The sequence below is a fragment of the Anas platyrhynchos genome, chromosome 21, assembly GCF_047663525.1.
Source record: "Anas platyrhynchos isolate ZD024472 breed Pekin duck chromosome 21, IASCAAS_PekinDuck_T2T, whole genome shotgun sequence".
NCBI lineage: Eukaryota > Metazoa > Chordata > Aves > Anseriformes > Anatidae > Anas > Anas platyrhynchos.
In genome coordinates, this window is record NC_092607.1 from 15501865 (window position 1) to 15529612 (window position 27748).

General features: G+C 47.1%; 1 protein-coding gene across 4 annotated transcripts; it reads left to right on the plus strand.

Moving 5' to 3' along the window:
• Positions 1–26207, plus strand: SLCO4A1 (solute carrier organic anion transporter family member 4A1). Of its 4 annotated transcripts, none has more exons than XM_072026462.1 (13): positions 1–76; positions 8197–8378; positions 11587–12518; positions 13652–13742; positions 14569–14690; positions 14962–15073; positions 18862–19016; positions 19676–19871; positions 20453–20618; positions 21250–21416; positions 21721–21785; positions 22343–22491; positions 23131–26207. In XM_072026462.1, exons 3-13 carry the CDS (start codon positions 11720–11722, stop codon positions 23281–23283), a joined length of 2175 nt encoding a protein of 724 aa, XP_071882563.1. In that variant the 5' UTR covers positions 1–76; positions 8197–8378; positions 11587–11719; the 3' UTR covers positions 23284–26207. The 4 variants fall into 4 exon arrangements, with proteins under 4 accessions (XP_071882563.1, XP_071882562.1, XP_027329005.3 ...); XM_072026461.1 differs by having other exon boundaries at positions 11–76; positions 8197–8284; XM_027473204.3 differs by lacking the exon at positions 1–76 and adding an exon at positions 1357–1378.
• The last annotated feature ends 1541 nt before the right edge of the window (positions 26208–27748 follow it).

Sequence of the window (27748 nt, forward strand, 5' to 3'; positions counted from 1 at the left end):
TGCCCGCCCCCGAGGCGGGGGCCGGGGTGCGCGGGGGGGGCGGCGGCGAGAGGGCGGCGGCGGCGGCCGGCGGCAGGTACGGGACCGGGGGGGGACCTGGAGGGGACCGGGATGGGGACCGGGAGGGGACTGGGATGGGGACAGGGACCGGGGGGGGACTGGGATGGGACCGGGATGGGGACCGGGATAGGGACAGGGACCGGGAGGGGACCGGGATGGGGACGTGGAGGGGACCGGGAGGATGCTGGAGGGATGCGGGAGGGATGCGGGAGGGATGCGGGAGGGATGCCGGGGCTCGGGGTGGGCACCGCAAGCCGGTGGCAGCTCCGTGATGCCGGGCGAGCACCGGGAACCCGGCGGAGAGGCTCCGGTGGGGTCAGGGAAAGGGGCGGCGGGGTCCCCGCTGAGCCCCCGCTGCCCACGAGCTGCGGGGATGGGCGCGGGGGGAGCCGCAGAGCCGGGACAGCCCCGAAATGGGGCTGGGGGCGGCCGGGGGGGGCTGTGCTGCAGCCAGGGAGTGCAGGGATTTTAAGGGGGGTTCACAATCTCGGTGCTCATCCGTGTAGGGACACGCGTGTCTTGCTTCAAGGGGGGAAAAAAAAATCCGGAGTGGCCAAGCGCGTGGAGATTTTCCATTAGACCTCGGGTGATGCTCCCAGAACGTATTTTTACCGCCCTGTAACTGCATTCGTCACAGCTGAAGCATGGGTTTTTTTTTTTTTTCCATTTATCAAATCTCGATGGGAAATTAAAAAGGGGCAAAGAAAGGGGCAGAAAGTAAGAAAAGCTAGCGAGGCGGCACGGCAAAATGATGCCTGCAGCAAGCAAAAGGGATGTGAATAACACCGAGAGCCTCGTTGCAAGAGAACAGTAACTGAAGTTAGAGAAGGAAGGCACAGGCAGCGTGCTGAGCCAAATTCAGAGCGTTTTCATTGTCTGACCTATATTATTTTCACTAACCTATTTGCTGAGATGATAGGAATCAAAAGCATTGTTGCCTAAAAACATGCTTTCTGTTCTGCGAGCTCAAAGTGCTCTCGTGGACATTAATCATATGAGCTTGCCGTGTGTCATTTTATTACCATTTTATAGGCTGCTCGATTGTATCAAACAACACACCACAAATGTGAAGTTATCCCAGTCTGGCACCTCCTTTTTTTTTTTTTTTTTTTTTTTTTCTTTCCTCCTCTCTCCTCCCTCCCCTTTTTTTTATTTCTTCCTTTTTCTGGGCTTCTACTTTTTATAGCATCACTTGGTTGTAAAATCACACATTAAACCAGCATCCGAGGGGGAGCAAACACAAAGGAGAGATCTTTAGAGACGCATGCCTTGAGCTGATGTAAATGTGAGAAAGCATGAAACGGCGGGTAGAGAGAGGGTGAGTCAAATAATGAAAAGGAAAAAAAACATAATGAAAGAGAAGAAAAAAAAAAAAAAAAAAAGTGAAGCTATTTATATGCAAAGAGGTCCAGCCTGCGGGCTACCGAAAATATGAGGCTGCTGCTAGCAGCCCTCTGCAGAGGGGCCAACCGCAGCCACCTGCCCTCCGCAGCTCAACCGGAACCAGTGGTGGGTGTGAATGGTTGTGCACGGGTGTGCACGGGTGTGCACGGGTGTGTAAGGGTGTGCTTGGGTGTGCATGGGTGTGTAAGGGTGTTCTTGGGTAGGCATGGGTGTGCCAGGTTCACTGGGAGCCCCGCGGCACCGTGGAGCAGCCGCTGCACGCATCCTGCCCTGTGCTGCCCCGTGCGTGGATCCACCCCTGGGATCCCCGTGGCTGCCAATGTTGGCAGTTTCTGGGCTGCAGAAAACAGGAACTACCTGCGCAAGGGCTTACTAGAAATCTTTGCAGAGCTTAGAGATTTACAGGCAAGAGGGAAGACGAGATCAGCAGCTAACAAAAGGAATATCCACCGGCTTAGGGAGATCAGCATCCAGCTGCTTTGTGCCTGATGCAAACTCCTGAAGGCAGCCCTAATCTTTTTGTGTGTGCCTTCCCAGCCTGGAGCGTGCTGGGGTCCCACTTTCTGCTTTGGGTTTTTCACTCTGCAGTAGCACAGAAGTGAATCGTGGCTCTGCTTCTCACTGACCGCTCCACCCTGAGCACTTCTGCTTCTGTTTATTTTAATTGAGCGTACCTAGCCCAGCAACCTGCCTTTCCTAAGGGCTTGGTCACAACCCTTAGGTGAGGAGTTATATGCTTTGCTTTGCCATTTGGGTTTCTGGTCTTCCTTGCCTTGCAGAATCCCATTAGTGTGATGGTGAGCAGTGGAAATGCTTTGCTAGATTTCCACAAGCACTTAGCAGAGCTAAGGCACTGGCCTGATGGGCTGGGGAGATGCTGAGCACGGTTTCAGGGGCAAGGTTCCCCCCTTGGATTTCACACTCGATAACACGAGGTGGCTGGCGTTAAAGCAGCGTGCAGGAGCTGTTCCCCAGCATGGTTTGGATGTGGGCTGCCCTCAAGTGCTTTGGTGTCCAGATTTGGCTTTCAGTGCCTGCTCTGAAATGCGTTCTGCTTTTCTAATACTCTTAAAAAACACATTATCTGGGCCCAGCGAGGGGCTGATCTTTGTGCAGAGGAGCAGGAACAGCTCTGGCTGCACCAGGATGCGGGGTCTGAGGCTTTGCCTGCCCCGTGCCCAGCAGGGAAGCTTCAGCAGCTCCCTCAGCTGCCCCTGAGAGCTGCTACTCTCCTTTCCCTTTTCAAATCTGCTTTATTGCTAGACCTCCCCATGATATACATAGGTTTGTACCGTCTTGGCCTCGAGTGACCTCCCAGCGTGCGAATAGTGATGCTGAACCAGGTCAATTAAGAACAAAGAGATTCTGCAAATGCTTTCTGTGAAAAATGCTCAGAGAGAGGTGAAGGACTTCATCTGGTTTATGAATCCCAGATAAAACTGTCCACCCCACTTCAGTAGTAGTGACGAGTGATTGTAGATGAGAGCTGAGAGAGGACCACTAACTTTGGCAGCTTTTGCGTCAGACCTCTCATTAGTACAGCAGAGAGCATGAAATGAGCGAGTGCAGTGTTTAATTTTAACAGAACGATGTTATTCTAACCTTATAGCTCTCTTCAGGCGGAAATAATGCGGGACCTGGGCAATTGCTGCGTTACTGGTATCAAAAATAATGTCATTCCACTTCCAGACTGTAAATGAATTTATGAGCAATGGGAGTTTGTCAGTGGAGGGAAATGCTCTGTGTTATTCTTGTTCCCCTGTTCAGTGTTCAGCAAGGTGGTGAGCCTTAGGGCAGCTTTTGGATTCCTGGTGTAACAGAGACATTAGGCCAATTTCTCCTCTTCTGCTGTGCCACTGATGTACATGTAGTTATGCTCAAACTAAATTTAATTCTGATTTTTAATGCATAAAATATATTGCTGCATGGTGTCCGTAGCATTCAGTCATTTGAATTCCCAAAGCTTGGCTTGGATCTTCCAAGAAAGAAAATAAAACACTGACAAGCCCTGTTTAACTACTGTCCAGTGGTGTGAAGGAGTTAGGGACTCATTTTCATGTTGAGAAAGCAAGGCCAAACATTTTTTTTTTTTCATCTGAAATACTTGATTTTTCAATATTCTGGCTGAAAAAAAAATCCAAGTACTCTTTCGCATTTTTATATAGTTTCTTATTTGTGAACTTAAGTGCTTTAAATACACTATGACAATGAGAGAAGTTAATTTTCTTGATGGCATTGAGAGATTAAAAACAAAAGTACATCTAAATTATGGATCTCTAGTAAATGATCCTAGCCTGTGACACAAAAATAAAAATTTCCTCAAAACATCATCAAAAGAGCATTAGCTCTGCTGGATTTTCTGTTCCTTCATATCTTCTTCTTGGAAAACTGCATCGATCTTTTTGGCTTAACATAGTCCAAATAAAATAGATTGGAAAATGCAATCTTTTTAATTTTCTTTTTTTTAACTTCCCCAGCCCCATAGAAATCGTAAGACAAGCTGTTGGTCCATCCTGCTCTGCCTCGCTGTGGCTGGATGCTAGGGCTCAGCACCATCCCTGCGTGACCGATCTGCTCCTGCACCCCTTCTGCATAATCCGGGACAGGGCAAATGCCCTGGAGCTTTATGTTAGCATAAGAATTCCCCCCAAAAGGGATTGCCTCGAGGTGCTTTCAAAGCAGCTTTACGGTTTTCTTTGTATGGCTGGAGTGGGTTCAATCTCAGGAGGATTTAGACCCTTCAAGTCAGATGTGGGTTTTGGTTAAGGCAGAATCGGCCTTTTCTGCAGCCGCCCCATAGCCCTGATCAGCCTGTGATCCCTTTAGTGCTGGGTATTTGCCGCTTATTTGGCAGAAAAGCTTGAAAGGAGGATTTTAAGATGCTGAAGAAATTGAATTAAAAAGAGCGACAAGTAGGTAAGCAACCTGTGGTACACTGATTATCTGTCCCAAATGTGTTAAAATAACTTCAGGCCCATATTTCTTAGGGAATACCAATCAAAAATTCATTCTCAGTTACCCTCACTCAAGCTGGTAACAGAAAACAAGTTTATTTATTTCTCTTGTGTTCATTCCTCAAAGGTCCTTTGCAGGGGCTGTAGGATGCAGGCAGGTCCTTAGCAAGGCAAACAAAAGAGTTTTCAAGTCAGGAATGAAAACCACACTGTGCTGCTGCACGGAGGCAGGGATCCTTGAAGGCAGTTTTCAGATTTCCAAGTAAATCTGTCCTCCAGCAGCTGCTGTGTAAGGCTGCGAGTTCTCATACACGAGAGAACGGAGCGTGCAAAGCAGAAGCCGTGCCCACAGTGTGCATGGGCAGCAAACCCCTCTGACTTCCAGCAGATGTTTTGGGTTGACAAAGGGAACATTATATGCCTGTTTATTCCTTTATCTCAGGAAGAAATACCATTTGGCAGCAATTTGTTCCCTGGCAGTAGGAATGAATTACTGACCCGCTCGGGCACTGTGAGATGAAAGAAATGCCATCCTGCAAGGGGTGCAGTTCACAAACCCGGCGGTGTTTGTGGTGGCAGAGCACACGTGCACCTGTCTGTGCACCTTCCTCTGTGTCCACATCAGCGTGTGCATTGATCTGTGCTGGTATGGGATTGCTGTTTCATATGGAGCTGGATTTCTTCGAGAGGCAACTTAATACAGGATTGCATTGCTCTGAGTGTTTTTCCATCAGCATCTCTCGATGGAATCTTACCTCTGACTGGCAGAGATTTTTATTTATTCACCAGTCACATGGAAGCAGCAGGCCACTGAGGATAACACATCCCTGAGACTGTCAGTGCCTTCCACATTAAGCCATTTGCTATAGCCACCATAGGAGCTTGCAGCAGAGACATTTGTGAGGATTCGCTGTTGAAACGTGCTGGAGCTTTCTAGGGAAGTGATAATTTCAGACTCTCAGAGCCTCCTAAAATCCCCAGGCCATGCTATTCACCACATAGCTTCTGCCTGTCCTTGGTGGCTGTGATCAGCATCATCACACTGCCAGCGTGCTGCCCTCATGCTCTGACCTGTTCCCTTTGGGTCTGGGTTCTTATCCTTCATCTCATCACTGCTGTATTCGTAGTCGGGGTTTTGGTTTGAGATTTTCAGTCAGAGACGGAAAAGAAATCATTCCCTTCAAACGGGTCATCATTTCCTCTCAATTGCACAATAGGAATATGCCTTCTTCAAAGAAATCCCCAAACCACAATGTGTCAGGATCTGGGGTGTTGCATGATCAAACAGAAATTAACCCACTCTGACTTGGTGTTTATTTTAAGGGGATGAAACATGACGTTTTTGTTTAGTTCATTGTTGGAGGGCAGATAGAGTGCATGGTGTCGGGAGACTTGGAGACAGCAAACACTGAGTCAGAAGCCCTACAGCTACACAACCCTAGTCCAAGCTCCCCTGTGCCACGTCAGATTTGTGTTGAAGGGTTAATTTTGCACCATCTGGCTTTGTGCTAGATCAAATATTGTTTCTGTTGTTGTAGCTGACATGAGACCAGAGTATACTCAGTATAATGTGCTTGGCTAATCCAACAGAAATATGATTATGTGCCCATTCCTGCTCCAGATCGTATCTACTCTAATGGGTGATTTAGTAACACACAAAATAGTGACGGTGGAGACATGGCCTGAGAGCCGTAAACAACCTGGACGTGACGATCTCTGTGCAGTGGGCAGCAGAGACAATAGGAATGTCTAACTCCAATTAGATACCTAACTTTTAACAAGTAATTAAGAGAGAGAAATCCCACTCTTTATGCAGAACGACTTCCCAGGGAGTCATCTGAGACATAGGAACCAGGGTTATTTAACTGTGTATTTTGCCATACTGGCTTCCTAGGTGCTGATCTGAGGATAACCAAAAAAATGAGCAGCTGGAGTTGTAGAGTAGCGTGCGAAATGGCCCATTGCAAACAGCAAGTTCATTTAAGTGCTGGGTGGTTGTGCTGTTCCTCTGCTTGGCAGGAATCTCAAGACTAATACCTAGGAGGATTAGAGAGCATCGCTGGATGTTAAACAAGATCCAGGTTAAGCGGTGTGCACCAGTGAGCTTGTGCTCCGGGGAATGTTTGGGGAAGCTGTTACTTGCTGATCCGGAAAAAAGTGGGCTTGTGTGGGAAATACTCTTCTCCCAGATGCCTTCTTCCTGCATTTACTGTCTCTCATGCTCCCACTTGACACAGTTTCCACCCTTCTCTCAGCCCATCTCACAGACTCGTGCCCATGTGCTCAGACACATCCCCATGTGAGGATGGTGAATGTTGGTGGGGTGTCTGCTTTTCATTTTTATCTTCATCGTGATCTAACCAGGAAGATGAAAAAAAAAAAAGTTCCAGAAAACCATGGTAGATGTTGGCATTGTGCTGTTATATTTAGCCAATGCTCAGCATCTTTGCATAGTGATTGTAAAAAAGCAACATCCTCTTGTACTTTTGGTTTGTGTGGTTTGGGGTTTTTTGCCCTTCTTTTTTTTTTTCTTTTTTTTTTTTTCATTTTTATTTCTCTTATCTTTAGAAGCAGCAAATCATGTTTGATGTTCATCATTTGGCTTATGCTCTTTTTGGTTATCTCTCACCTCATACAGGATTTGCCTGAATGTGCATCTTTTGCATGGAAGCAGAGGAGGGATGTGTATAGGGACTAACTGATAACCATTGGGAAAAGCTGACTAATGCTTCATGCAGAAACATTACCCTGAATATCGGACTTCTTTAAATGGGTAGTGAGAAGACAAATTCTGGAAAATAATGCTGTGCTATGTATAAGGAAAATCTCGGTGTCGTATCTGTGTTGTGAGAGCTGCAGGGACACCTGGCTCCATGAGCAGGTGAACACCGTATGGTACTAGCATGGAAACCTTCTCATCATTGATCAAGCTTACAGGAAGGAAAAAAGACATTAAAGCAAGAGTGATGTGAGAGAGAGGGAGTTAGGATTTACAGCATAAAACAGCCTTTTGTCTGGCTAATCTTGGCTGAAGCAGAATATAGTTGCCTGGTTAAATCTGCTTTGTGTATTGGTATTGCAAGTTTTTAAAGATGGTCGAAGGCAGCTGCAGCCAATTGCACTTGCACAGATAAGCTGGAACAAATAAGTAAGCTGAGAAAATCTGGCTAGATTTATCTTCAAAGCATTTTCAGGCAGCTAATTGAAAATTATCAAAGCCACCTTCCTGATTTCTTGCGTATTATTGCACTAATTTGCCAGCGAGTGGAAGAGTGCTTGGCAAAGAAAGGATTTGGGGAGTGCTAAGCTTTGCTATTTAGGCATTATTTAATTATAAATGTGTCCTTGCTCGTGTGATAATGTAAAGCCAGCTTCTGCAGCTCTGTTCCATGCCTCAGACCCTGGAGCACACCTCTTGTGCAGCCGCAGCACTGTCACTGGTGGCGAGCACAGCTTTAGGTATTTGTTTAGATATTTATTTATTCAGATATTTAGTACTGGGTGCTCTTTAGATGCATTTCTCCTTCCTGAAACACTTGTGTGTGTGCAGGAAGGTGCTGTTCCTATAGCCATTGCTTACGAAGGGGCTGCTCCTGGCAATAGCAGTCTCCCCCATATTGCTGAACCAAAGGGACACATTGCAAAAGCATGTGAAAAAAAGGCAGTTTTCACATCCTTGCGGAGATTCATAAAAGCCTGTCTGCTAAGAAAAAAAAACGGTGTTGTATCCCCAAAGAACAGCCCAGTCACCTCACGCTGTCTGTTCTCTCCCTTCCAGCTCAAGCAGCACTTGGAGGACGAGCCCCATTCACGGGACCGCAGCGTGGATTTGTCACACTTCTGGGAGGCTTTCCCCTCGTAAACCAGTGAGTGGATTATGCTTGATCCATGCGGTGTTCATCAGCTGCAGCAGAAGTAATACTGATAATCCTCCAAGCAAAACTGCCCGAGAAAAATCCAGTAGGTGTTACTAAGAGAAACTGAGTAGATGACTTTGTCCCTGGCTGGACTAACAGCTGAGCCTGGGATCCTTTGGGATCGGGGCACTCCCAAACCAGGCTGTCCATACAGCAAGGTCAGGCTCTCTTGCAGATATCAGAGAGAAAAACTCTGAGCATCGTATGGGGCTGCTCCCCTCCAGTTCGCGTTATATTTCATTTTTTCCCCCATTCCCATTACCTTAGCAAATATCTCCATACATGCCATAGGAATGAAGAAATGATCAAGTTTGCCCATAAACTGTGCTTGGCTATGGAAAGCAGATATTATGAGTAGATGTTATTTGCCACATCAATATGCTGTGAAAGCTAAAAATCATAGAGTGAAAGGGAAAATTAACTACTCTTGGGCATTCACGGGGAAATTGGATTATTCTGCATATCAGTTAGGAGTTAATAAGTAACATTAATCTAATCACAGGCCTCAGCAGAGACACAACATATTTTTTATCCATCCTGTGACTTTCTAAGTCATCACCTGATAAAAGGTTGAAAGTTTTGCTATTGATTTAATAGTAAATATTGGTGACGTGGGGATATTTACAACTTTCACCATGAAATACAAACCACATGCTTTCATTGCCTCGCTCCTTCTGCTGTGTTGACTCGGTAATGTTGACAGTCTGGAACAAGCTGTGCATCTTCAAAAAAAAAAAAAAAGAGTTAAACTCTTGCAGTAAAATGAATAAATCTGTAGAAATAATAGCATTGGGTCTGGTTCAAAGGAAGCAAGACCTCACCATCTGAGTCATTAAAAACAGAGATGAATGAGAAGCAATAGATGGATGGCTCAGATGAATAAAAAATGATTGGGAAGTGCACGTAGCTGGTTGATTTGTTGTTGTGTTGTTTTTTTGTTTTTTGTTTTTGTTTTTTTTCCTAAAAATTATATTTTGTCCTCTAAAGTGGCATATGGCTTACGTGGAAGCTAATCTTCCCAGTGAATGTGTCAGTTCCAGTTTGGAAACACTTGGAGAGATAACAAGCAGCTTGGTGGAGAGCAGCGGGTAGCAGTCGGGCTTGCTGCCCAGAGCATCTGGGTGCAGCCTGGCAGTGCTGCTCCAGGAGGAGGGGGCCAGGACGTGGGCCTGGGGGCAGTGTGGGGCTTTTGGGAGTGGGGGGAGACAGCTGCTGCCTTGGGGAAGGATTTGTTGCTTTCTTGTAAAACCCCACATTGACTGGTAACTAAGTAGGATTAAGAGTAACAAAAGTCGAGGGGGAGGATGCTGCAATCGCTTGGATCCAGTGGCAAGGCTCCTGCTGCTTCAAGGATGGGAAAACTGTAACACAAAGTGATAATCTTTTCCCTGACTCATGAAAAAACCACTGATGGAGACATCCCAGTGCTGATAGAGGCAGTACGAGCAGTTCCCCTGGGGGAAGGTGTGCCACTTTGGCAGCTCAGTCGCATAATTTAACTAACTGAGATGGGCATTTTTTTATCTACTGAAATCAGCGTTAGCAAAATCAGTCCCCAGCTCAGTAGCCTTCTTTATGAGTGCATTCAAACTGTAAGTCCAATGTGTGTGACGTGGGGAAGCATGCAGCCGATGTCAGTCAGATGCCTTGCAGGAGCCTCTGTTGATTCACACTGGGGTAAGACAACCAGTTCTGCTCCTTAAAGCCTGATCCAATTTCCAGTAATCCCTTCTTGGTTTAAATAGAGTAAAAATAGTTTTTGCATTTCCCCATGTTAACAGTGGAGGTTTCTGCGCTGACAGCACCCACAGAACACTGGGCACAGGTGTGGCTGCAAGCGTGTTTCTTGGCACACTGCCTCTGTGTTATCAGCAAATTCCCGCTAAAATCGGGCACCCGCCATATTCTGTGCACTCTGGACCCCAGACAGGATAATTAAGATTACAGAATTATTTGCAAATGAAAGGTCGCATGTGCTGCTGGCTGTCTCTCATTTGCTAAACTTATCTTAAGGACCAGTGCAGTTGGAGCACTACTGACCTGCATCTTTCAAGTCATACGCTTACATATGTGGTATGTCCTCTCCCCTTCTGGGATGGAAGCAGAATCCCTAGGGTCTTCTAAGCATCAAATTCTGCAATTCCCATGCTCCAGTGCCTTCAGGAACCACCAGTGTAGGGAAGCACATCAGCACTCATGCAATCCATAATCTACAAAGGAAATATCAATAAAATTTGCAGCAATGCACAGATGAGTATTGCTTTATTTGCCAAAGGCTGAAATATTCCCAGGTTACAGCAATCAGAACATGGTTCATTTTATTGGGAAAACAGCCTCCCATTTTCTCCCATAACCCTATCGATGGGCTATGGTTGCAAGCTGAAAAGGAGTATTTTTACAGGAGCCTCTTGAACAAGTATTAAAAACAATAATTGGGAAAATGGGATGCTTTGAAAATAACCTGTAATAATGTAGTTCTTGTCTAGCATTTGTTGCATATTTGAGACCAGCATTCAAAGGAGAACTTAAATGCATTGGCTGAACTATAAATGATAAAAACAATTTAAAAAAATACATATTTTTTTTTTTCTTCCATGATGAGGTGCTGAGATGCTAGGACAGCTCAGCACAGGAACTGCTTGAAAGAAGGCAGTCTGCAGCAGTAATCAGGTTAGAGCCTGGGCCCTGCAGCTTGCTCTGCAATGGCATGTAGTCTAATTAGTAATAGAAAGGATTTTACTTAATAGTTGTAAACAGATCTGAGGACCTGGAATAAAATCAGTCTAACTGTGGAAACTTCTCAGGATAGTTATAAACTGTTATAAACATGGAGTGAAAGAGAGCAAAGGACTTTTAACAGTGGGAAATGTGAAGCTTTCCACACTGTTCTCTGCAGGAGAAAGGGAAATAAAAGAGGCTGTGCCTGGCAGGGGAAGGGTCAGCTCTTCTCTTAGGAAAGGATAAGGTGCTTCAACAGGCAGGGAGACTGCCTTTAGTGTGGTTGTTTTGTGTGGTGTGTGGTTGTTTTTTTTTAATACTCTTGAAGGTAGTGTTCTTTTCTGTACTATTAGTGGTGTCCCAGTACCTGACGTACAAGCACACTGTAGTGGAGGGCACACGTCCAGCTGCCCTGCACAGCAAAATGCCAGTACCTGTTAAGAAAGAATAAGTATCCTACAAAAAGAAAAATAATTATGGGTTTTGCTATGGTTATATGCAAAAGTGTATGTAAAACTTCTTTTTTTTCACAGGTTGCAATGGTCCTGGCTCAAACCGTCACCATCTGATGTATGCGCCAAAAATCACAGCCCCTAAGTAGGCACATCCTCGGCACCCCATAAAGCCACCCCTGCCACGACTGCACCTGGCTGTGCCGTGCTGTTCATGGCCAAGCCCCCTAGCTTAACGGGAGAGAATGGCTTCCACTTCCCTCAGGCGATCGTCTTCCCCAGCCCGTCTCCCTCGGGCGAGGACAGTGCGGCCTTCGACACCCCTGGGAGCACACCGCTGAGCAATGGCACTGGGTGCTGCGGCACCCCCAGCCCCGCCGAGTCCTGCGCCCAGCCCCTCTGTGAGGCCAGGGACAGCACCCGGTTTGGTGAGGGGATTAAATACGTCTCGACCGATGGAATGGAGCTGGCGTGTGGCTGGGGGGGGTTCACGCCTGGCTGCTTGCAGCTTTTCAACACCTCCAAGGGCGTCTTGTTCTTCCTCTGCGTGGCCTCCTTCCTGCAAGGCATGACGGTGAACGGCTTCATCAACACGGTCATCACCTCCATCGAGCGCCGCTTCGACCTCCGCAGCTACCAGAGCGGGCTGATCGCCAGCTCCTACGACATCGCGGCCTGCCTCTGCCTCACCTTCGTCAGCTATTTCGGGGGGAATGGCCACAAGCCGCGGTGGCTGGGCTGGGGCGTGATGGTGATGGGCCTGGGCTCCCTGCTCTTCGCCCTGCCCCACTTCACCACGGGCATGTACAAGGTGCACTCGTCAGCCGATGTGGGCGTCTGCGCGGCAAACCAGAGCCAGTCGTGCGCCCCGGCCACCTCCAGCCTCTCCAGCTACAGGTTCGTCTTCATGCTGGGGCAGTTCCTGCATGGGATGGGAGCCACGCCGCTCTACACGCTCGGCGTCACCTATTTAGACGAGAACGTCAAGACCAACTACTCCCCTGTGTACATTGGTGAGTGGCCTCAGGGGGTAGGAGGGGGACCCAGCCCATCTGCCTTGGCACCGATGAGGCAGCCCTGAGCGCTTTTCTGAGAGTTCCTCCAAGCCTTTTGTTCCTGATGACAGACAAGATGATAATCGGAGAGAAGCAGCAGCAGCTGTTTGGGAGGTTTTGATTTTTTTTTTTTTTCCCCCTTGCAGTTATTCGCAGGCAGAGCCTGCAAGTGCAGCTGGGCATTTTCGCTCCTGCAGGCTGGGAGGTGTCTCTGTCCCCAGCATGGGAGTCAGCTGGGGACAGCCCTCTGGTGTGTGCATGGCACCAACTTTAAGCTTAGTGTGGCCAAAGACCACTAGGCCGTACCCTGTCGATGCGAGGCGGTGCCCCATCAGTGCCATAGCACAGGAGGGATGTTTGCTCAGATGCTGCTGGTGCAAAGTACGGCACAGCTTCACCGAGAGGCTGGGGCTCAGCTCACCCCTCTGCTCCAGCCTACTTGGTGAAACTGGTGACAGGACTGACCTTTCCCCACCAGGGGAAGGCCCATCCTGCAGCCCTGGCCTTTGGTCGCCTGTATGGTTATATCAGAAGGCTGCAGGGAGAGGAGGCAGGGACAGGGCTGGGATTGATAAGCCAGTGAACTTTCCATGGCAGTAAACCATAATAATAAATAATAAATAATAATAATAAATGGCAGTGCTGCAACACGTCATGTAGAGGTTGTGCATTGTCAGTGCCAAGGCAGCACCTCTGCTCATTGCAACAGCAGTGAGGATGTGGCAGCAGGGTCAGATGCACCCCTGGTAAATAACAAAACAGGAACCACATGGATAGATTTTGTCCCCTGAACCATTTTTGTGTACCACATGCTACAAACATTCCCTGGTTGGATGCCGAAGTTTCCCTGGGGCACAAGAGGGAGATGAAACTTGCTGCAGCTCTCTGGCTTTGTGTCTCTCACAGCTAGGGCCAGCCACGCACGGTATTTTCCACCTCAGTGTCCTTTTGAACCTCAGGAGATACCAAAAGTCATTCCATGGTGGTCTGTGTGTACCTGGAGTTGAAGTCATGGGCATTAGAGCTCCCCATCAGCAGCACATCCATGGAAGTGCTGCAGGTTCTCTAACACAGCTTGTTTTCCCTTTCAGCTGTTTTCTACACTGCTGCAATCCTTGGGCCTGCAGCGGGTTATCTGGTAGGAGGAATGTTTCTAAATATTTATACTGAAATACACAGAGAGTAAGTTGTTAAAAAATAATCTTGTTCCTTTTCCTTAATGCTATATGTTTCCTTTGGGGTTAAAAAAATAAATAAAAATCCAGAAAAACGACCTGGTGGCTGGGTGGAAACGTGCCTGCCATGTTCAGTAACGGTTCTGCGGGGGGGCCGAGGCTGGAATGATTGCTTGCATTAATGTTGTCACTGGAAGAAAATTGCTCACAAACCTGTCAGCCTAAATCCTTCCTCATGCTGCACTGCCTGCTCTAATGAGGCCAGGAGCAGCAGGTGAATTTTTTGAATGAGTTCCCTGATCAGGCACCGCTGCCAGCACTGCTGCTTTTCCTCGCAGTTATCCAGCCACAACGCCTGGTCCCTCCTCGCTTTTTAGTGTTTCTAATTTATTTTATCCCCTGTTACCTTACAGGCTCTTTGGCAGATGAATGGGATAAAAGGGGGGAGCGGGTTTCTTGGGAAGGAATGGGTTATTTCCGCCAGCTTTCTCACAGAAAGGGTGGCTCTGGGATGGAGCAAGGATCACAGCCACCCCCAAAGCACAAATGAAATGGGAAGAGGTGACCATGGGAAGAGGTGAACATGCAAGCTAGAGATTAAAAGAGAATTAAACGATGTAATTTCCTGGGCTCATTAAGTGCTGTGCTCTCAAGTAAGGAGGCAGTGTGTGCTGTGGCAGGATGGATGGTGGGAGAGGTGGTTTCCTTCACTGATATTCTCCTCCATGTCCTCCAGGCCCTGCCAGCTTTAGTGAGAGCAGTGCCCGACTTTCCCCCTCCGTTTCAAACCACCGCCTCTCTCCCTTGTGTCGTTTTGGGTTTGTGTCTTACAGACCTGACATCACCCCAGAAAACACGCTGTGGGTGGGGGCATGGTGGATCGGCTTCCTGGGGGCCGGAGCAGCCTCGCTCCTCATCTCCATCCCCATCCTCGGCTACCCCCAGCGCCTCCCAGGTACGTGGCACCACGAGGCTGGAGCTGTGCTTGCATCCTCCTATAGCTGGGGACACCAGGGCAGCAGTGGGGGACAAGTTTCCAGTGTTCAAATTGTAATTAAAATATTATTTGCACCCCTTGGTTCTCCAGCTGCTTATTTCCCTGCTCTTCTCTTGGAGCCAAGCAGCTGGGGCTGGTGGAGAGTGTTGTGTTGTTTTTGCCTCCTGCAAATTCCCTGTTTTGGTAGCATCTCACGTGCTCTTTGTTTCTATTTCCCTCTTGTTTGCAGGATCCCAGCGCTATATCGTTATGAGGGTGTCGGAGGCTCATCAGCTGAAGGATGGGAGCCACAAAAAAGCATCAGATCCAGACTTTGGGAAAACAGTTAAAGATCTACCTCGGTGAGAAAAATGCCCCAGGAGGGATGTTCAGGGGGACAGATCCTTTGGATAGAGGCGGTTAGCTCCTCTCAGGTTCAAACTGGGCAAATGGGTGAAGTAGTAACTGTGCTGGGGATGATTTGGGAGACCAGGGATGAGGGTCCAGTCCTGTCTCCAGTTTGCAGATGGTCATGGCCATGTGTGAAACACATGAGGGCACGTGCAACGCACTGAATTTCACCAAGAGTGGCTCAGTGCCAGTCTTCAGGTGATGTGAGATGTACCAGCACTGCCATTTCAATTCTCCGTTATTTCATATTTCATTTCTTCCTGTCTGCTCGTGTCTGGCTTCACCTGTCCCAGCTGGGCATTGTGCAATGTCTGCTCTGTGCTTTCCTTCGTTTCCTCTGTTTTTGTCTCATGTTAGACTCCTGTTTTTTTTTTTTGTTTGTTTGTTTTTGTGTTTTTTTTTAATGAGAAAAGAGAGGAAACAAAAACAAAACAAAACAAAAAACTCCTATTGCTCCATTCCAAATTCAGGGAACACGATATCCTTCACAGTAGTTTTCAGTTCCTGTTCTGTTTTATCCTTCATTCCCCCCCTACTTTTTTTTTTTTTGTGTGTGTGTGTGTGTGTGTGTGTTTTTGCATCTTCCAGCCCTGTTTATGTGTTCCTACTCTTACCTCCCCTGCATGGCAGGGCTACAGCAGTGCACGTAATCCCGGGGCCACTGCTTGGCCCCGTTGCGTGGACGAGCACGCTTGCACGTGCCTCGGTGCTCAGTGCAGGAGTGCTCAGCTGCCGTCCGTCCCTGGAGTGTCAGCTAACGGAGCAAGGAGGAGTTAGAAAACCTAGGGGACATCATGAGTGGTTTACCAGGGGTTAAGGCAGCTTTGTGAAGAATATTACATTGAACAGATTTCAATTCTGTTATTAAATGGCATTCTTGACTGGGTGCCATTTGCCGAGGTCACGACTTACTCTACACACGGAAATTAAATTCAAACCTGCATTTAAATGATAATGAGGTTATGACTAAAACCAACACAAACTATGCAGCAGAGAGGGATGAAGTTCAGTGTTTTATGCTTCTCTTGCTTATCTTGAACAAAACTCCCCCCTATTTCTCAGTGAAAGCAGTCTCAGTGAAAGCAATAGGTAGAGGTGTCCTGCTCTGGGAGCATCTTCCTTTGCCTCTTGTACCTGAGGAATGGGTATTGAAGGCGGGCAGCTCTGCTCACCTCAGGCCATTCAGATCAGTCCAGATTTTAGTGTGGTTGTCATTGTTTTAAAACATCAGAAAGTTCTCTTTTGAAAGCAAAAACCCAGCAGACTCCTGGCTTCCCTGGTTTTGATTATTGAAGGGAAGTGCCTTCAAGGCTGGCTGTTCCAGAGACTTGCATTAAAGAGGAGCCCGCATCTGTGCGCAGCTCTCAGATATGTGTGGACCCACCTGCAGAGCAAGGCCAAGGGACAACACTGTTGCTTTTTTTTCCATGAGGGATCTACACTTTTCCTCACAGTACGGACAGTGAGAGTCCCCCAAAGATAAGCAGAAATGCTGATAAATAAAATACTATCCCATGCTATCAGTTCTTTTCTAAGAGAGCTTACTGAGTTACTATTTTCACAGTGCTCCCTAAAAGCAGGAGTGTACAGGAATACAGCCCAGACAGCTTAAGCCTCTGCCCTGAAGAGATTTCTGTCTTAATTCTTGGGTTGAAAAGGCCTGATAAAATAGCATTTTCCTTCCTCTGCTTCCACATGATTTCTCACATGAAATATCCTCTGATGTCAGTGCAGGTTCAAAGAAAAGACACGTAGAGCTGTGCAAAAACAGGACAGGAGGCTTGCTCCTTACTAGCTGCACGTTTGAAATGCCAAGCCCACATCTTCGGGGAAAAAAATGCAATGGTCAATACTTCATTTGTCCCTCTTGGATTACTTGGCAGGGTGGGGTTGTGGTGTGTGTCATGGCTTTTCTACAGCTTTGTGTGTGTTGTGAGGGGAAGATGTTTTGCATTCCTCCAGGACGGGAATACTGCCCTCCGTTCCCTTGGTGGTGGTTACAGCAGGTGTCATTTTTGCATGCTGAAAAAAATCCCCATTCACGGGCTGCAAGATTGCACAAGTAGCATCTGTCACTATTGACTCGTTAGCACGTGGCACTGCGCTGTTACAGCCTGGCAGCCTCTTGTCCTGGGCATGCAAGTGTTCCTCAGACAAGCTCCCAGCTTCCTCAGTAGGACTATGACAAGAGGAAAAAGTGCCCACGTGTGTCTGTGTGAATAAAGGCTTGTAGGATGAGGCTTTTAAACATGATAGGATTCTTCTCCTGGCAATGCTGAGCTCCCTGAAATCCCTTTGGCTGCAAGAACCAAGGACAGCCAAGACTTCTGGAGAGTTATGTGGTTTCTGGGTGTGATTAAAGTCCTGCTGGCAGCAATGAAAAGATCTGTGTTGACTTGAGGTTTTATACGCATTAGCTCCTCACAACTACATCTTCAGTCTGCAAACAAGGAATGACACATGCCCTTACTCTTAGCGCTGAAAGTTGTTCCTCTGCATTTTCCTACCTGCAGCCTTTGTCTGACAAACACAAAGTAATGCTAGTGCCAGGAACAGCTCTTCTCTTTTCTCTAGAACTGGGAGAGGTGAAGGCATTGTAAGATTTCAACATCAGTCACAAGGCCCACAAGGACTGTTTCCTAGCTAAGAGATTAGGCTTCATTCTTTCAAGTTGAAAAGACCGTTCCTGGAAAATAGGTTAGTAAATTAAGCTAATCCCAACAGCTAGACAATGGTTATTATAAAGCCCTCTGAAATCAAAGTGTAAGAATCTGTGGTATTTCTGTCTTTCAAACTCTTTGTTCTTTTGCTATAATGAAGTTGTCTGCTTCACATGGCTAAAATCACTCTAAATTCCTGGTGTATCTGATGCTGAGCCTCACACTCTCACATTTTGTCGTAATTCAGTAGATTTTTCTTCTTTTTCACATTTCTGCCCAAGCTGTAGCTGTTGACTGTCAGTGCTTTTCAATTCAATGAGCATCCCACTATGTCCCAGTTGCTGCTGTCACTGCGGGACACGCCAGGCCCCAAAATAGTGATTTTCTACAGGTCCGGGCTAAACCTAGGGGAACCTACGTGGCAGAATTTCAAACTTGTTACGAAATGCTCCCTGCAAAGCAGTGTCAGCCCTCTTAGTCCAATATCCGAGATAGTGGGAGATAATTGGGACCATCCGTTGTGCCTGAGGGCATTTCTGTGTCTCGGAGATGCAATTGTTGCTGGATCATCTTTCTGCATATAAATGACACATGGCATTTTTTCAGGAATATCTATTGCTCTTTCCTAAATCCCAGTGAGTCAAAAATAAAATGTATTTGCTTAACTTACATGTTAATCTACATGTAAAACTATGCTTAGGTTGCGGGAAAAAGATTAATTTCTGTTTTCCAGTGGGATATCAGGTATATTGGAGGTGCTTCCTCCAGACAGAAAGACTTGCTTGGTATTTCCCATAAGCTGCAAAACATCCATGGTTATAAGTGATAGTTATTCTCGTGAGAACATGGGTGCACGTGAGCAGCATGTGTACATGTATATAACACAACTTTGTTCCTTGCTCTTGATTGTTTGAGTCAAGAGTCCCATTTTAAGTGCCATCAGGAACAAATACAACCTTGGAATGATTGAGATTTGGTGACAAATAGAGTCCTTCCACTTAGGAATGGAAGATACTTGAACACACCTGAAACTGAAATGTGCCACAGTGACTCAATCCCAGTATATTTATCCTTCCCAGATCAGTACTGCTGCTTCTGAAGAACCCCACCTTCATCTTCCTCTGCTTAGCGGGAGCAACTGAAGCCACGCTCATTGCTGGGATGTCCACCTTTGGACCCAAGTTCCTGGAGTCTCAGTTCAGTTTAAGTGCCTCTGAAGCTGCTACCCTTTTTGGTAAGGAAACCTGGTTTTGCAACATTTTTTGATTTTCTCCTACAAATACAAGAGGACTGTAGCTCATGTAGAATGAGACAAACCTGCATTGCTGTTCATTTACAGAAAGGTTATCATCCTCAGCTATTAGACAGTTAGGATCGTTTCCTATCAGCACATCTGTATTGAGTGTGTTTTCAGAACTCCATCTACAGACATCAGTAAGAAATGTGTTGCTCCTGCAGCTATCTGTTACCCTCTAGAGGAAAGCAAAATAACTGTAGTCTGTTCCTTCTTGGGCATTACCAGGAAACATGGTAACAACCTCTAACCTTTGTCAAAGGGAAGAGCCTCACTTAACTCTCATGTCCCAGACTTAAAAAGTTTCATCTGAGTTCTGTGGGGTCCAACAGGCATTAATACTCATGATATGCTCCTAAAACAATCTGCTTTGAGATCTCTGGGGAGAAGATGTTGCCCAACCAGGTTCATGCCATGTTACCTGGCTGCTGTGGAGGACCACCTATTGAAGCAGAGTCCAGTGAACTCCTACCAAGAAGCAACACAGCAACCAAAGGGTTATTCTCATGCAGACACACTGCACTTCATGTATTCAGACACAAAAACTCCTTGCTGTTGTTTCTAACCCTTTTTTTTTTTTTTTTCTCTCCCTTTTTCAGGTTATCTGGTCGTGCCGGCTGGAGGGGGAGGCACATTCCTGGGAGGATTCCTTGTGAATAAATTTAAACTCCGCTGCTCAGGAATCATCAAATTGTGTTTGGTTTGCACATTGACAAGTCTGATGGCTATTTTCGTTTTTTTCATTCGTTGCCCTAACGTGCCGATGGCAGGAGTAACCCATCCATACACAGGAAGGTAATAACGACGATCCCGTGTCTTGTACTGCAATAAGGGTAACTGCAAATACATGGTGCTGATGTTGGACATCTGTTAGTGCTGGAGATGGAAGATAATGTCCAGTCAGTCTTACAGGGAGGTGATGAAGGTGAGAGCCATGTCCCCAGAATGCAGATGCCGCATTTTTTTTTGTTTAATAGAGTTTATGGAAAAGGCTCCTGCTGTAGTCAGGGAAGGGATCATCACCAAGTGTGTGTCACTCCACTCTTCAGCTGCCTTCACAGAGTCCTCCTCTGTTCAGTGGCTGTACAAATATTGGAGGTTACTGGTTTAGACTAAAAGTGGGGATCTCCTATCCAAATGGAGAAGTGTCCCCATGAGCTGGTCACTTAAACATCCTTCGTAGCTCAAGGCACAATTCCTGTTTCATGGTTAAAAGTAGGTGAGCTGAGCTGAGACCTTTCCCAAGCCTGGCATTGTACTCTCTGGGGATCCTGTGCATCTCCTACCATCCCCTCTTCTCCTTCTCTTACTCTTCCACATTTCCTTTGGAAAACCATTCAGGGGCTCCCCACTGACTACTCCCGTGTTTCCTTTAGTGTTCTGCCTGGTGGCAAAGTTAACTTGACAGCACCGTGCAACGCCGCGTGTGGCTGCCTGCGGGAGACCTACAGCCCTGTCTGCGGAAGCAATAACCTCATGTATTATTCTCCTTGCCATGCCGGGTGCGAAAGAGTGTCTGAGAAACTCAGGAATGGCAAGAAGGTATGTCCCAAAGCACCATGCATTAACAACACAGTGCCATCTTATATCAAGTGGTTTGGCTGGCTCTGAAAAAGCATCCACAGGTCTGGGCTTTGGTGCAAGTCGGTGACAGCCTGCAGCAGGCGTAGGATGCTCTCAGGCACCACCTGGGAGGAGGGTGGAAGGTACACTGAGGCCACGCTCAAATTGCTCCCCTCAAAGTGCCCAACTTTGATTTTGCCTCATTCTGGGTCAAACTGCACTGAAATGCATAGGATATCACCAAGGCAGGATCAGGAACTCAGTGGGCACCTGATTCTTGTGCCAGTGCTTATGGGGCTTCTTTTGGGTCTTCAGTGCATATGATGCGCCTCCTCATCCTTCCAGCATGCTGCTCGTAGACACAGGCAAAGGCTCAAATGGGTAATGATGACATTCGGTGCTCAAGGGCTGCCTGGCAAAGTTCGTTTCTCTTATTTAATAATCTGTTTTGAAACGTGTGTGTCAAGAATGCAGCTGGATTTCTGCTTCACTCTACTTGGGGATCAAAACCAGCTGTTTTCTGCCCTCTTTGAATTTATTTCTTTTTAAAGCCCAGCTCCGACTGTCACTGCTCTTCCTAGCAAACAACTCACCAGCATTTCTTTCCCAGGTCTATGAGGAGTGTAGCTGTATTGAGAAAAATACCTTCCCTGGTGAGGCAGAGGCAGGCAAATGCACCTCCTCTTGTGAGAAAAGGACCCTGCTCCTCTTCTTCATGTTCATAGTGATCCTTTTCACCTTCCTGAGCAGCATTCCTGCCCTGACTGCGACTCTGCGGTAAGCACAGGGTCCTCTGCAAGAAGCCCCAAATATCTCCGTCTCCTTTTTATCCCAGGGCTCGAGCCCTAGGGAATGTGCAACAGGAACCACCAGCCTGGAAAGAGAGGGACTAATTCCCTTCACTGTCTAGCTGGGAGAGCAAATCTTATCAGTGGCAGCTCTTTCCTCTGACATCAGGCACGGGTGTGTGTGTGTCCCAGTTTGCAGCAGCAAGGGTGGACGTTGCACTGGGACAAAGCTTGGCGTGCAGAGAGGTGCTGTGCAGCCTGGCAGCGCTGCTGAACATCCCCTTCTTCCCCAGGTGTGTCCCTGACAGGCAAAGGTCATTTGCACTCGGGATCCAGTGGATCGTCGTACGAACACTAGGTATAGTACAAAGTGACTTTGTGTGTCCTCATGCTCTGCTGGCTGCACAGAGCATGCACCATGGTGTTTTACCTAAGAACAAAACAAGTTGGGTTGGAAGAGAAGGGGGCAGGACGCGGGATGGTGAAAGGAGGATGCTTTCCCTTGTTTGCAAGGAAAAAATCTAATTCTGTTTGCATAGAGTTTGAAAAATGAATGAAGGGTTGTGTAACATGGCGCAGATGGGGAAGAGGAACAATATCCTGGCAACAGGTCCTAATTATAAGAAAAAAGGGGCAGGTGCATTGAAGCCCCTGTGTATGTCTTTTGGTGCTTGTGCAGTAAGCAGGCCAGAGTCAAAAGACAACTCACTGGGCTCTCAGGTTTTTGTTTTTTTTTTTAAATTCAGCATGGTTTGGGTGCCTTGTTGCTCTGGGCACAGCTCTGGATTTTGCAGGGTGGCTTTGTTTAATCACAGTAACCCCAGTGCCTGATGCATTCCTGCAAGTGTAGTCCCAAAGCATCTTGCGAGTGCATAGGTCCTGCCCTAACTGCGGTTCTGCTCTGTCTTCCCGCAGGAAGCATCCCCGGCCCCATTGCCTTTGGGTCGATGATCGATAAATCCTGCCTGCTCTGGCAGGACCAGTGCGGCGAGCAAGGCTCTTGCTACGTTTACGAGAACTCAGCCATGAGCCTCTACACCCTGATCACTGGGCTGGTCTACAAGGTGAGGCTGGTGTTTCGCTCTCCGATCAAGCAGCTCTTTAGGAGGCAGCAGTTTGCACTGGGAGACAGTTTTACAAACTCGTGTTATGCCAATCTGCCTCCTCCAAACCCAAATTAGACCTTAAGACATGAAATGTTCTCAGTGAGGGCAAAAGCTCCATTTGCTTCTTGCCAGGTAATGGTGCTCCAGGCACCGTTGTTCTCCTAAAATCCCATTATTTTCCAGGCTTACAGCTTCTGTTACACCATAAGAAAAATCCCCTCTTCTCCCAACAGTTACTGAAGTGATTTTTGCTTGAAATGGAATAAAATGTAAGACGGCAGTGTGTTAGTGAGAGTGAGCAATGTCATTGTGGGCCAGCTGTAAATAACCGTTCCCTGATCACCACTAGAAAATACGAGACCTTAGCTGTGCGTTTCCTATTTATTAGCTGGAAACCATCATTTTAACTGCTCCCAGACAGGCACTTGATGTAGAGAGCTGTGTTTAGCAGTTACCATGAAAAAGAGGTTTCTAAAATCCTTCACACTCTCTAAAGCGCTGCTGGTTCCCACTTGCTTTGCTGGTTTACACCTGCTGACAACTGGACACGTGTTTTGGGGCAGAACAGGGAGTAATGGGGTGTCTCGGTGTCTGCAGGTGCTTGGGACAACTTTCTTTATGGTCGCCTGTGTGCTGTACAAACCACCGCCAGCAGAATCAGCTCAGGGCAGCTCGGACACATCTGAAAATGGCAACAGTGACCTCCAGGAAACCAAACCTTCGCTTCCTGCTGCAGCAGGGGATATATGAAGCTATACACATGCCAGTGACTTTCTCAGCATCAAAATATGAAAAGAAGACATTATACAGTCCCTAGGTTTTTTATTATTATTTAATTATTAGTAATATTCTCACCTTTTTTTTTTTTTAGTTTAAGAGAAATAATTTAATCAATCACTGATGTGCTTGCTATTTTCTTAACAGCAGAAGCACATTCGAAGTTGTGTGCTGATGTCATATGCAGTTATTTAATTTTATTTAAAGAAAGGGCTACCGTAGCTTTATTCCATGTCTGTGACACGCAAGGACCACGTTCTCCGCGAGTGGAAATAGGCACCAATAACTCCAATGGAGTGCATGGGGTTTAAACCACCGGAGGATCTGTTCCCTCACATCTCAATGATAAAGCCAACTGTAGCAAAACTTCTGTTGAGACCTTCCAAGCCTGAAAAGACACCTGCTGTCCTGCAATCTGCATTGCAAAGAGGGCAACTGGCCCTTGAACTCCTGTATGCAAAGCAGACAGCCCAGGCAGTGTTGTCTTCCTTCCCACGACACACAGCATCGCTTGTCATTCATGCCGGCGCTCTCCAGCCCTTTTGTTCAGGAGCAGAGCATCTAATTATGCAAGTTCATATTCCTGTGCCATGGGAGATAGGTTTGGGGTGAGATTTGTCTACTAAATGCATCAGTACACTACAGGCAGCAGTCCCCGAGAGCTGCCAAGCACTGTACTTTGCTGCCTTGGTTCCTCGCAGAGTTTACACCATGGTGACACCTCATTTTTTTGTTGTGTTGTTTAATGGTGATGCCTTTTATAATGTCCTGTGCAAAACTTGAACTCATTTCTTGCTGTTGTTTGTTGGATGCGGGAGGACGTGAGATACGGATCTATGCAATGCTTCTCTTCAGTTGCTCTGTAAAGATGCTGGTTTTGGCTACGTGTGAGAAGTCAGATGAATTTATTTTTTCTCTAGACTGCGAACCTAAGGGAGAGCTTGCCATAATGTCAGCCTGCTTTGTGGAAAGGGGATGCTGACTTGTTTCTAGGCCAGTGCTTGCAAGTAGAGAGGGCAGCGTTCCCCAAATGGCCTGTAAGCGTGCACTTGCAGTATTGACCAGGGGTTAAGGGTGGAATTTCAGCATCCAGCAGGCGGTTGCCCTGCTTCCTTCATGGCCCCACCAGAGGAGAGGAGTGCCCAGCTGCCTGTACTCACACAGCCACGAGGTCCAGGCACAGCCCCAGGGTGGTAAAGGCTGGGCAGGGCTGTGGCCAGCCCCGGCGGTCCTACATTGAATCAAACACATTCACAGGAACAGGGTGTGTGTTACTGAGCTGCAAAGCTGGCAAACGCCTTGTGCCAGGTGCTACTTAGAATTATTTGTATATTTTGTGTATTTATGCTTTCCTAAGCAGACACAGAATGGGCATTTGTTTCCTTTGGCTGCTTAAGCATTGGCAGCTGGTGCAGTTTCATGAGCAAGGGCCCGGCAAGCACCGCATGCAGGAGAGCCCCGCTGTCCTGAAGGGGCAGGATTAGACCTCGTGGATGCAGGAATTGACCCCGACACCACCCAAACACCAAAGGCTTCTTCGCAACCCGGTCTGGTCTTGGTGCCACCTGCAGACGTGAGCCTGTCTCCAGTCCTTGCCCAGAGATTGCCCTTCCCAGCTTACAGATGTTTGGGGTACAAGCAGGGATCTTACAAGGGGAACATGCATGAATGTATTTTGGGAACATATTTTATGTATGATGTATTTATGGAAGGTAGATTTTTTTTTTTTAATATATAAATATATATATTGGTATGGTGATGTAATTCTTATGTTTATAAAATGAGGTTTATCTGAATGTGTTATTTCCAGAGCAAAAAGAAACTTTGGGGGGCTTATTTTGGTGGTGTAGGACTGGTGACTGATGGATTTAAGTAGTAACAAGGTGCTCCCATTCCATAAGCAGGCTCTGTATGTGTACAGGTAATTTAAAACAGAATATTTGAGAATATGTTTCCCAGTCTCAAATAAAGTACTATATTGCTATAAAAAGCACAAAAACGCAATGAGTATTTCACAGGGTGCCTGTGTGTGTTTTCCATCAGCCATCCTGCTAATATGGGGCAGGGCCACATCCTGGGGGTCTGGGCTTTGCTGCACATCATCACGGTGTCCCCAATGGTCTGCAATCCAGCCAGGGAGGAGAGCTTGGATTTGGGGTTGTGCTCAGACAGCAGTGCTCACAGAGCACTCGTAGCTGCAGGAGCTGCAGCAGCACTGCCCGACAGGTGGGACAGCAGGTGCCAGGGAGACCCTGTGGCTCTGTGTCTCATACCAATGTACCCTCTCCTCCTCAAGGGGGACTATTGCTTTTGAAGGCAAAATGAGTTTTTTAGTTGCTGAGGAAGAAGAATGAAGAGGGAAAGGTGCGGCCCGCATCCGTCCCCAGAGTGACCCCCTCAAAGCCACCCAGGTTCTCCCAGAACTGCGCAATGGAAATGAGGTCAAAGTCCTGCGTCCTGTACGGTTTGCTAAAGGAGGGACTCATGCTGACCGAGAACACAAACAAACAGCAGCTGGTATTGAGGAAAAGCCACGGGGAATTAAAACAAATGAGTGCGCACAAAGGAGCCCAAGCAGGAAGAGCTGCCTGGCGCTTGTTGGAGACACAACCCAAGGCAGTCACTGAGCCTTTTTCTCCAGCCAAGAGTTTGTTGAGTTTCCTGGAGGAAAGAAACCTCGGGGTGCCGCTAGATGGCAATGGAGACAGCAGCACGGCCGGGTTTGCTTCAGCATCAGAAATCAGAGCTATATCCAGGGGATGGATCTGCTAGGTAGCATTTGTAAGCAGAAAGTGATTTAGCACGTGAGGGTGCAAACAGAGCAGCGGTATTATTGTTATGGAAGTGGATTCATTTGCATTCGAAGCCTAAATAATAAATGCCCAAATTACCTCGTCTTTCCTGCAAGTTTTAATCTTGTTCTGCAAGCAACAGTTTTAAAAGGTGAAAATGAGTTCATTTTGCTCCTTTGGGAATGGGGCACTGAGTTTATCTTCCAGGTGGGGAACCTCAATCCAGTGTCCTAGAAATGGGTGTAAGGCTAAATCTCATGTTAACTTAAGAATATCAGTTGTGCCAAATCTCACCTCCTTCATTACCAAGGAACACCCTGCTAGTTAATAGACAGTCCTGAGTCCTCCTGAAAGTGCATGCAATGGGATAGCTCCACCGAAATCCCTCGTAACAGACCTACCCTCCTAGTAAGGGTGAAGCAAGGCTACTATAAAATGAATATAGCAGTAGTGCAGTGAAACACTAATGCACTAGTAACTATAGAAACTGTAGCTCTAGACATGAATGTTCGACATACTAATCTGCCCTGCTCTGAACTAATATGAAAAATGTGGTCTCTTACTATCCCAGCACCTGGTTAAAAATGCAAAATCGGTTCTGAGAGGGGCTTTGGAAGCCCACGAAAGCACAGAAGAAGCCTTCCACCTCAGCAGAGGTAAGAATTAAAAATCATGAGCTCTCAGGCCTTATGGCATCACAGATAAAATCTTCCTAGTACTTAAATCAGGTCACCTAAGCAACATCAATGAAAAACACATTTAGCAGGAAGACTAAACTACCTGTGATCACTGCTTGCCTTCATTCTTAAGGACGGGGACAAATCTGTGACTTTTTGCTGCTAGTGGGTACAGGGCAGATTCTCAGCTGATGTAGGTCACTGTAATTGTCCTTCAGTGTCTACATCTGGATCTGATGCAGCAAGGCGAGGAGTGCTGAGTGTGTTCCTCATGGGCTGATCATCTAAAAGCTCAGGGGTAAGAGTAGAGCAGGAGTTGAGGGCAGCCTGGCCAGCTCTGCATGCAGGTGAGACTTCTGCAACGTGGCTCAGCCTGCACTGGGGGGAGTGGTGAGTTTGCTGACAGATGTGGGAAATACAGGCTAATTGTTGTGTTTATTCTGGAAAAAAAAAAAAAAAATGAAGAAGGGAAAAAAAAAAAAGAAGAAGGGAAAAAAAAAAAAAAAAAAAAGCACTAGGGCCTAGCTTGATGCACCGAAAAGGCCATACTTTTGCTGTCATCTTTTCTACCAAGCTCCTGACCTTCTGTGATCTCCCAGCTAATGGCAATTAACTTCCTTCACTGAGCAATGAGTCTGTGGCAGCTAAAGTACAGGCTGCGGTGCTCACTGCTCGCAGGACCCGCTGGAAGCAGCAGCCAGGCAAGGCGGTTCAGTGCGTGCCCTTCTGCCCTCGCAGGCTGATAGCTGCCATTACCTGGAAATGCAGAGAATGACACCGAAACATTGAGACCCTTAGCAAAAGACAGTTGGGTGCTGTTAAGCTTGCATCTTTTTATGTTGTTTGGGACCATTTAGGGGGTTTCTGTCTAAGTCTCTCTGTAAACACCTCCCGCTCCCCATGCAGAGCTGCTCCCATGGGGCAGGGAGCGGCTCCAAGGCTGCATGGGGTGCAGGCAAGGAGCCAGCA

Coding starts and splice junctions, on each gene's coding strand:
- SLCO4A1 (XM_072026462.1), top strand. CDS start 11,720: ATGGCCAAGCCCCCTAGCTTAACGGGAGAGAATGGCTTCCACTTCCCT. Junction 12,519..13,651: donor CTACTCCCCTGTGTACATTG/GTGAGTGGCCTC, acceptor TTTCCCTTTCAG/CTGTTTTCTACACTGCTGCA. Junction 15,074..18,861: donor ACAGTTAAAGATCTACCTCG/GTGAGAAAAATG, acceptor TATCCTTCCCAG/ATCAGTACTGCTGCTTCTGA.